The sequence below is a fragment of the Thalia democratica genome, chromosome 5 (genome assembly GCF_965202585.1).
Source record: "Thalia democratica chromosome 5, ktThaDemo2.hap1.1, whole genome shotgun sequence".
NCBI lineage: Eukaryota > Metazoa > Chordata > Thaliacea > Salpida > Salpidae > Thalia > Thalia democratica.
The window spans coordinates 52,984,232-52,995,440 of record NC_139169.1 but is presented as its reverse complement, the minus strand read 5'-3'; the positions used below and the strand labels follow the sequence as shown (position 1 = coordinate 52,995,440).

At 25.2% G+C, this 11,209-nt stretch overlaps 1 protein-coding gene across 1 annotated transcript; it reads right to left on the bottom strand.

Annotated features, from left to right (window-relative positions):
- Positions 1–268: 268 nt before the first annotated feature.
- On the bottom strand, positions 269–10,916 carry LOC145837270 (prohibitin 1-like). The gene is made up of 6 exons (XM_082945074.1): positions 10,775–10,916; positions 10,127–10,288; positions 8,523–8,719; positions 6,639–6,797; positions 764–842; positions 269–695 (listed from the first exon to the last, which is right to left on the bottom strand). Exons 1-6 carry the CDS (start codon positions 10,857–10,859, stop codon positions 562–564), a joined length of 816 nt encoding a protein of 271 aa, XP_082801200.1. The 5' UTR covers positions 10,860–10,916; the 3' UTR covers positions 269–561.
- Positions 10,917–11,209: the final 293 nt, after the last annotated feature.

The window sequence follows — 11,209 nt, the reverse complement described above, 5'->3', positions numbered from 1 at the left end:
TAAAACTTAAATAGTAGACTACGTAGCTTAGTTTATTACGAAGAACTCTCATATGGGTTTAACAAAAAAGCGCCTAGCATTAATCATAAAAAACGAAAACGATTTCAGCTATACTGATGATAGACAAAATGTGAATACTTCGTTATAATAATACTGAAATTCTAGTTATTCATATGTTTGTAATTAAAAATAACTGAATTTAGTTATCATATCAACTATACGAATTAGTTAAGTAACCAATTGATAAATCATCTTAATCTTCAACTTAAAAAAAAAAAATACAGTGAGACTTTTCAAATAAACACTTTTACACACATGAGCTTTTATAAAGAAACTAATGAATTTATTAAACTAAAGGAATTGCGAGTTAAAAATTAGATTACATAAATAGTTTTATTTTCTAACGTAATATTATTTTACTTTTAAGACCAACTTATTGATAACAAGATTATGTCAAGAAATGTTCTGATAAAAAAAACAAGACTCAAAAATTTATATTATTAACATTAGTAACTAATGTTTTTATATAAATTTTACTCAAATTTGAGCTAAGTCTGTCTTTTACTGTTGAAGGTTCAACAGAACATTCTGACCACCGGGCAAATATGAAATATTTCTGCTCTTTGACATGACGTGAGCAATTTCTTCAGCTGCTTCCAATTTACGAAGCTCAACCAATCCTTCACCCGACTCAGCTAATTAAAAAAATGTAATAAAATATATTTTTGTTTTAACAAAATACAAATTGTAACATTAAACCAACTCATTGCATTGGCGATTAAGTTAGCAGCAACGGAATCTCCCTCAGCCGTTGTTATAGCTGCTATTTTTTGTTGTTCAGCCTGTTGTTTGATACTTATATGTTAATAACTATATAAACAATAACTAACATACTACTAGTATATAACACAATTATTTTTTAAGTTTGCAAAAAATAATATAAAAGTATTACAATAAAGTTTAACAATTACTGATTAGTTTAGGGATGGGCAACGTACAGCCCGCGACGTAATTTTTAGCTTAAAAAATATTTGGATAAAATAAACAAACTGAGGTGTTTACAATTTTTTTTTTGAAAAGTTCTGTTGGTGTGATATTCAATAAAAGTTAGTGTCTGTTAAAAGATTGTTTTATAAGAATTACCTTTTGAAAAAAATTCTATACTTCAGTTTGTAAAATCATACTGTCTGCAAAGACTATTTTGGGTAAGCCCGGACGGCAAAAGAAACTTTAAAGTAAACATTGCGCGCCGACTAGATAAGTTCCTACCCTAAACTAATTATTCTTTAGAATAAACTTTAAAACATAACTTTATATTCTTTTTTTTTTTGAAATTTTAAGAATTGAAATGGGTTATTAATCTTTTAGACAAAGTACTACCCTAATTGCTTATAATGCATAATCAAGTATGCACAATTTAGGCAAACAACTTAATCTTTAATTTATGACAAAAAATTAAGTGTTTAATATACTTGGACATTAAAACCTTCTATCCTCAATAAAAAGAAATCTCCTATTAGGTACCATTGAGTGGTACTCATTCCTAGTTGTCGGAACTTCAAATTGGATAACTTATGCATACATGTGAATTTTCAATGTTTTTTGACAAAAATGATATTGATGATTTCAAACAGCACTAAAAACTTTAATACGCCCATGAAATTTTATCCTCTATCAATTATCTACAATTATTGGTCGAATGTATAAGAATCTACAGAGATGATTGCTTGGACATTAACAGACAAATAAATGGATAAAAGATTAACAAACAGCTTTGAAAACACTATTACTAAAGAAATACAAGAAACTAGATTCAAAATTACTAATGCTGGTGAAAACTTAATTAATCTAAATATATATTTATTTATGTTTATCTATTAATAATTACGTCACGTATCATAAACCTGATGCCAAGACTGTTTACATTGATAACGTATCGAACCATCAAAATAAAATATACCCAAAATGATTCAAAAAAGAAAATCAAAATTAAGCAAACCAATGGGTCATTCAATATTTCAAGTCATATCTTATAGAAATCTTATAAAACAAGTTTTAACTTTAAGGCTGAATACTACCTATTAAATGATATAAATAAACTTAAAAACATAAAAGTTATATTATACAATCTACTGTATTATTAGTCTGTAAATCCAAAACTTTACAAAACATCATAGATACTTTAGATAAGCATTTACCTATATCACATCAACACACAAAAACCTTTAAAATAGCTGCTTAAGACTTCATAAAGTTGCTACCCAAACACAAAAGCAATCATTAAAAGTCTCAACAAAAAAATACTTAAAACAACAACCAATGGACCAAAACCTCTGTATCTGTAAGAATAAAAATTACTATCCAGTTTGTAATAAGTGTAAGTTGAAATGCGTAATATGAGGTCAAAGTTTCTTCAGATAACAATGCAATATGTTATATATTGAATCAACACGGAAGTAATTTTAAACCAGATTGTATGAGCACTAAGCATTTCCCCTAAAAGTGGACAAGAAAAACCTAATAACTGTACTTAACTGTTTACGAAATTTATACATATAAAAATTTTAAGCACGCTGTTGAATAGAGATCAATACAGGGTTGCCACTCTTTGAGTCAAAAAACCTTCCTTGAGTAACCTTAAACTTCCTAAACTTGTTTTTTCAAATCCTTAAATATACATCCATATAGATTCAATTCCTTATTATTATTTCTAAGAATAATGAAGAACTAGCCGCAAGGCTAAAAAATTCTAAATAAGAACTTTAAAAATAAAATTAATTTTATTGAACAAAATATTGAAACTGGATTAGCAAATCTCATTCTAGATTTAGAAAAAAAATTCTCCGAGATTTCTATAAAAATCTTAAAACTTCCCTTAAATTTTTAGAAAAAATCAAAACTGCCTTGAGTTTCCCTGTGTTTAAAAATAAAATAAAACTCCCATAGTTTCCCTGAAATTTTCTTCAATTTGAAAATTTCCTGAGTGTGTGGCAACCCTGTCAATAAACTTAAAAAGTAAATTTAAGTCTTAATATTTGGCAATTAATGTAACATGAAAACTATATATATATATATATATATATATATACATGAATATATAATTTATTAGTAAAATGAGATTTTAACAACTCTAGAACATATGTTTCTTAAGGACAAAAAAATTGCCTTTAATATTCAGCTAGTTCGAATTTAAAATTTAATTTTAAATAAATAAATATATATATATATAAGTAGTTATTTTTAAGTTTCGGTCAATAATGCTCGACAAGTTGATAAAATAAAGCCTTCCTGAAGGTTATATGAGATAGAAATATCTTACAAATGAAACAGCTGTATAAAACTGTTGTTTATTATATAATTAAATATGTACACATGGCCTCTACTGAAAAAAAAAAATTAAATAGGAGAAAAGAGTTAGTCAATTAGTGTCCGTACTACTCAAGAAATTTATTAGTTTTAAATACCTTTATTCATGTAAACGTTGACTCTGCGTTACAATTTATATCAATTCTTAATAAGCTATTTTTAAAAATCATCCTTTTTTTTTCAAAATCTATTCAACTACCATTTTTAAATCTATAAGTTTCCAAACATATTTTAACAATTCATTAGTTTTAGAGTAATTTTTTTAACGTGCTTGTTGTAATTTCAATTAATTTTTACCAAGTAATTATTATAAATATATATACAAATACTATACATACATATCTTGTTAGTGCTTAAATAAAAACGGTATAAAATAACCATAATTAAGTGTAGGTTAATCCTCACCCATAACAATTTGCTGTGAATTTAAAAGAGCTGTGAATTTAGAAGCTTTGACAAAAAGAAGGTAATAAAAAATTGAGCAATTTTTTTTACTTTTTTGTTGAACAAAATTTACAAGCAAAATTTTTACCTAATAACTTTAAATTCAACTTTAAAAGTCATTAAGCTTAGGACATTTACTGTGTTGCTTAAAAATACAATTTTAAGGTTAATAGATGCTTCAGGCATTCATTGAGATGCTAGGTATTTATTTTTAAAGCAAAATCAAAACATATGAAAACTTCTTTAAATTTGTCAACTTTAACGTTCATATATTTTTAGATTTATTTCTTATTGCTAGACGCGTAACAATTAAAAATTTATAACTAAATACGTGTAAGAATCCTTTAGATTTAGCTTTTAGGTACGTCATCTCTTGCTACGGGTTATTTAAATAAAACATGAAGCGTCCTAGTCATAAACAAAGAATTTTTAATAATTTATACTTAAAAATATCGTCTTTATTTTCGTACAGAAATTTTATTTAATCTTTAACAAGTAATATTCTCTTAAATTAAGCTATTGACAATCTAGCATTATCATTTTTTAACTGTTTAAAGGTTTTTTGAACTTTTTTCCAGGTTCCTTTTTTGTAAGTACAAGGTTTCTTTTGGACATTTTGCAGTATAAATTAAATTTAGGGTAAAATTGTTTTAAATAGTAAAAAATTATTAAAAAGATACTGTAATGCTACTTTAAGTGTTTTATAGTAGTTAAAGTTTTACTAAATGATAATCAAAAAATAATGCACATGATTGATTTTTTGTAACTTATCAAAACTTCATTAATTTACATGTGGATTGTTGTTAAATTTTTTCAAAATCCAGGTTTTTTTGCCTAAATTGTCATATTTCACGTTTTTCCAGGATTCAAGGTTTTTCGGCAACCCTGTACATAATACTTTTTTGGTACATAAATTCTCAATATTGATCTGGAAAACTTTTTATGTTTTAGTGGTAAACATAATAAACTATAAGCATGGTTGCCACTAATCAAGCTGAGAAAAATTTCCTGACTTTTTCTAAAATTTTCCTGACTTTTCTAAATCAAACTCTTAACTTAAACTTATTTTAAAATACATAATCTAACACTTAAAACTATATAAAGCTTTCAATCTAATTTTAATACAGGTTAAAAACAACAGTTTTTTGCTGAATTCTATCATCAAGCTTCCAGTACATCACTCAAACCATCTGTGTATGATTGATGTTTGTAATAAACAGCTCTATCAGCAAAATACTTGTATTATTACCTTATAAACACAGCTTGTCTGAAAAAAGACACAATTTTTTAAAATTTTCTACCATAAATTTATCTAGATAAACAAACGACATATAAGGAACTTTTACAATTAAAACCTTTAATTAATAAGGAACTTTCACAACTAAAATCTTAAAACAATAACGAACGTTTACAGTTAAAACATTAAAACAATAAAGAACTTAATCAAATACTGTTTTTTAAATGTAGGTACTAATTTTTTTTTCTCTGTTTTTTTTATTAGCATTTCAACCTCTTCATCTAATGAAGATATGGTTTCCTTCATCTGAACTGCATTCTGCTTCATTTTTTGGCTGTTAAAGTCATTTGCCTCAATTTATTTAAATCGCTATCATCTGCTGCCCCTACACTTGTTGAAGAGAATCTTTTCTCTAAATCAAGCCACAACTTGTGGGCTTCATTCCTTTTCTTTTGGCACTCATTTATTTTTACTTGCATTTATAAATTATTTCCTCTTATCATTTAGTATAAAATTTGTAACAAATAAATATACTATAATTTACTTTAAAAACTTAAGTTACTCTTCAAAAAATACAAATAATAAGTAAACTTAATCTTGGCATATACCTCTCTTATAACTTATTTTATAAATTTAAACAACTTTGAAAAAAATTATGAGAAATAAAGTATACACATTAACTTGTTACATAAAACACTAAACTAACTGCTTAGTTATAAAGAACTCAATTATTTACTTAAACAAAAAACACTTTGATTCTAAAATTATGCTAGATAAACTTTTGTGTATATATCACAGTTTCACTATGGAAGTGTCCTTGCTATAGATCATCAATACTAAAAAGCTTACAAAATCTGCTTGTTCAAGTAGGGTACTTGTTCAATATGTTAATAGTAAATTTTTGCAGTTTTGTTAAGGATAGTTTATTAATTTATACCAGATGAAGGCATTGGAAATAAAATTTGTTTGTAAATTTGTAATGTTTGTAAATTTCTAGGAAAATTTTGGATTTTGTTTCTGACTTTAAAGGACTTTTAATTAATTTTTACCATTTGAAGGCTTTGGAATTTATGGAATTTTGTAAATTTAAACTAACAAAATCTGACCTTTTTTTTAAATTTTATCAAATTTCCTGACTTTTTTTCAAAACCTCCCATTTTTTCCTGACTTTTGTCATTTTTTAAAAATTTTCCTGACTTTTCCTGATTTCCTGACCGAGTGGCAACCCTGTATAAGATATTTTCAAATACCAGTTCAATGACAAGTTCATTTATTTTTTTAGAAATTATTTCTTAATAAATTTTCTAAACATTGGTGAATAAAAATTGTGCTTTTATTATGGCTTATCTAAATTAAAATAAACTTTAAACTTAAATTAGTCAATCTATTTCATTATATAATTAAATTTTAAATGTTCAATCTTACTAACAATATAGGTATTTTATTTAAAATAACAGCCCTATAAATATTATAAAAGGTTTCAAAATGTTTTAACTTCAACATGATCATAAATTTATTTTTGTATTCAGCAACATTTCAAATACTGTTTTATATTACTTAAAAATTAAGAATTAAAAATGTATGAACAAACTTTTTCGACAACAAAACGAGCTCTTTCAGCTTCCTGTTGAGCAACTTGCTTCTGTTCTACAGCGTGTGTAAACTCATGACCAAATGTAAGATGTGTCAATGAAACATCATCTAAAATCAATCCAAACTGAGCAGCGCGTTCTTCTAAGTCTTCCGAAACCTGTATTCGTAAAATGCGTATGACAATTTCTATTATACCTTATTAACTATTTATCATTATTGTTTTACTAATTTCATATTTTAACAAATGATTCAATTATGTGAAAACTCATTTACAAAGTTGCATGTCTATGTGATTAACTTTGTTAAAAACTTAAATAAAAGCATGAGGTTAAATCACTATTAATTAAAAGGAGTCTTATATTTACATAAAAAACTAAGCTACCAGCTGTTTTTTTAACACTAAAATTTTTGAGATATAAGCGATCAAAGTTAGAGAGTTCAATAGATTGTTAAAGGGAGGGGTATTTTAAAAAGATAAAAACAGACTATTTTACTATAATCTTTCTTCGCCTCAGTTTTTGAACAACAATTTTAAAACTTTATCACTCTAAATAAATCTCATATAATCTAAATAAATCTAAATAATTAATCTCAATCTCTTATAAAATAAAAACTGCTACCTGCAAGTTGTTTGCAATATTGAAACAAAAACTTTAAGTAAATTTGAAGTAAATTACTTTAAAAACAGAGACATAAAGTTTTAGTGTATTTTTCAAAAGTCTAAGATAATCTGCCATAATATTGCTATATAAATAGGGTGGCCACTGGTTTTAGGCAAATTTTCTGCAGGTTTTCATAATTTTTTCCAGGTTTTTGAAAGTATATTTTTTTACCATTTTTAGTATTAAATTTATCAAAATATAAAAAAAGGTGTGTTTTGATAGTTTCAACTACTTAAATGATACATTACTACTATTATCAGGGTGGCTAAATGTATTCGAGAAATGTCTTACAGGTTTAAAACGTACTTGTTTTTGGGTCTAATTTTTAAAAAAAAATTAACTTTAATGTAAAAAACTGTGTTAAATAGTATAACAACATTGAAAAATACTGTAAAGCTACTTCTCATCTGTTTTTAATAAAAAAAACTTTGCTTTACAAAACTTTTTGTATTGTGTCGTATCGAATTTTTACTACTTAATTGTAAAAATTGTTTATAAGTCTAGGTTTTTCCAGGTCTAGTGCCACCCTCTATTAAAGGTATCTTACAGTATACACACTAAGCTTACAAATAAACGGCAATATTAATTTCTGTAAAAAATGTTTAGACCCCTTACGGCCTAAAGTTACCGTTTTTTGGAATTCAAAATAACTTAAATATCCTTTTGAAAGAAGCTAACAAAAAAGGTAAAAATAGATTATTTTCCTAAAAATACATCTCCTCATTAAGTTTTTGAGTATTTGTTTTTAAACTTTCTCACTCTAGTCTTAAATAAATTACTAGGCTTTAATCACAACAAACGTCTTGTTACACTTAAGTTTAATAAACAAAACATGTATATAAGTATTAAATACTGATTTATACTAATAAATTGTTTCTACATCTATTGTGAGTATTATTTGTATTTCAAAGACTATGAAAAAATTAACATTTTACAACTAAATGTGGTCAAAATAAGTTAGTTACATAACTAAACTAAATTAAAATTTAAGAAAAAAAGAACAAAATGACTCAATTAAAGTTCATATATTCAAACTTGTTTAAAAACCAAAAAAAAATTATAGATTCTCATTAGGACTTTATATTTCTACTATATCTTATGTTGACTGATAAAACTTTCAACCCAAAATAACCTACTAATTATTAGTGTGTAGTTTTTATTAAAATGTGAACTAGCTCAAATATCAAATTTTAACAAATCAAATAACAAACTGTACAAACCTGCCTAGAAACTGTTTCACGCTGTGTAATGAGATCAGAAGCATCAAATCGAGCTACAACTGCTTTGAGAACTTCATTAGTAATAGATGGTAGGATTCTCTCATCATAATCTTCTCCAACCTGACTGAATATAGAGGGCAGTTGGGATGGCTGGGGTCTGTACAGTATGCGCAATGTGATGTTAACATTCTGCAAATCTGTTTAAAATGAATGTATAATAATAAAAATCTTCTATAAGGAACAGTCCGTTTAAAAATTTTCATAACAAATTCAATTACATAGTTTGTAACAGAAACTTATAAAAATGTATACTCAAACAGTTGAAAATAAGCTAAACAATTGTTTTCTCAAATTAAATTTCTCACATTTCAGCAAAAGTTGTTATAAAATATACTAAATTTTTATCATTATAAGAAAGACAATTACACTGTTAAACCACAAAGCAGATTTTCAAATTATAAATCTTATTCAAATAGAAATATATACTATGCATAAATATATACATATAACATACTATACAGTACAAGTAATTGTGAGATATATTTTAAACTTAGTTTTATTAAATTTCAATATGATAAAAACACTTTTAACTCTTGAGAAGATATAACCTAAAAGAATATTATCATATATATACTATGTTTTTTTAATAGTGAATATATATAAGCAATTTTTCAAACTAAGCAACAAATTTCACTAAAATTATAAAATCGAAAACTACCTGGTTTATTACACGTATACATTTACAATAAAAATGCAATTAATATTATAGAATACTGTTAACAGTGGACATGAGTCAGGATACTCTTAGGAGTCAACTAGTTTAATACTTAGTTTCCATAAAAAAGTGCTGTCTTTACATATCTAAATGTAAAACTAATAAAAATTGAAACTGCAACACTGTTTTATGCTTTTAAAAGATTTTTTGTACTTAAAAATTAACAACAAGTTTTGAGTACTGATCTATTAGATCCAAGATTCAAATTTAAAAATTGATCCGTATCAGATCAAGTCATAAATTTGTTGTAGATCACTAATTTTACATAATCAATCAAGAAAAATTACACTTAATGTTCTCAAGTTTGTGATGAACAGCAAAAATAAAGGTTTTAGGAATTTACACTAGATATTCTAGAAAAATTGGAAGTAAATGAAGTATTTGGTTCCAACCAGATCCTAATTTTTCTGATAGAATACTACTTTTAAGTTTTAACTATTATAAAAATCTTAAGTATACATTGATACCAACCACAATTTTATAAGATAGGTAAATAGTCAAATAAATTTTTATAAAAATTACTATTTTAATCTAAAATATTTAATTTTATTTATTTAGTTGAGTAAATAGTAGAATTGTAAAACTTTAAGAACTAAATGGCTTACAAGATATTCTTAAATAAAGAACAGCTAATTATCTTCTGAAACAAACAATAAGACAGTTGTATATGTGAAACAAAACAATTTGGTAAAAGAAATATTGTTTTTAGTATACTCATCCCAGTCTAAATTACTACTGTATACATTAGACGTTATATACATAGTAGATTTTTAAAGTATTTTCTCTTCAGTATAAAAGATAAGTTACTTAAACAAAAATAAGTAAGTACCTTTTGAACCAGTTACAACAGGCACGTTTCTTGGTCTTGCTTTACAGTCAAAAATGATAGGCTTTTGAATAAAAGGAATCAGAAAGTGAGTTCCCTCACCATGCACTTTTTCTTTAACTCCTTGAAATCTGTCAAAAATTACACCTCTGCACCCAGCATCAACTGTTGAAATGTTTTAGATAAGTTGACTACTATACAAGATATTATATTAATAATTTAGCACTATGTTATAAATTTCAAACCATAAGAACTTAATACTATGGGTCATTTTATATAATAATGTTACTGTATAAAAAACTTGGTTAAAACAAAATGTAAGTTAAACGTACTTCAAATTAAAACTATTTTAAATTATTTAAACTTTTTGTGGAAATTTAATACTCAAAATAAGATTTCCATTATTTTTTTTTCATATTCTTTTGTTTTATACTGGTTTGCAAACAAAAAAACTATTAAAACATTACTTCATAAAAAAGACTCAAGCTTTCATGAATAGTAAAAGTTAAAAAATATAAGGAGAAAAAATTAAATGCTTAAGTTTTTCCAAAAAAATCTGTTTTCTTTTGAATTCAAAATGCTTAAATAAGTTTATTATAGACCAGCCATACTTTGTCTGTATACAATTTGTGTTTTTTAATACATTCTAACCATTATAAAGTGAAGACTGAAGCACAGCACTACCAGCTGCAACAGCAACTCCTATTTTTGCAACTTTGTTTAATATGGCCTCCATTTTTACTTAGTAATCCTGATTTAAGTATAAAATGATTGATTTAAATTCCAAAAAAGCTTTATATCTAAATGTCACAATCAAAATAAATTACTCTTGTAAGATTTGGAAATTTTCATATTTATAGAAATATAAAACAAACTACTAAAGCAGTGTTGTCATAACTTAAATAAGATGTAAATAATTAACTGAATTAAAATTGAACTAAAATAAAAAAATAACCAATTTAGCTTTTATGGCATATAAATATCTTTGATCTATGAATTGATAGTTTAGATCTAGTTTAAAGGTAAATGACAAGTATTTTTATTTAAAGTATTAAGTAATAAAAAAAAAACTATCAACCTTTTGTT

Bases quoted from the DNA above. Each gene is read 5' to 3' on its own strand.
- LOC145837270 (XM_082945074.1), bottom strand. From the start codon at position 10,859: ATGGAGGCCATATTAAACAAAGTTGCAAAAATAGGAGTTGCTGTTGCA. The intron at 10,289-10,774 runs GTTAGAATGTAT...ACATTTCAACAG, and splicing joins TCAGTCTTCACTTTATAATG to TTGATGCTGGGTGCAGAGGT. The intron at 6,798-8,522 runs GTTTGTACAGTT...TTACGAATACAG, and splicing joins GTGAAACAGTTTCTAGGCAG to GTTTCGGAAGACTTAGAAGA.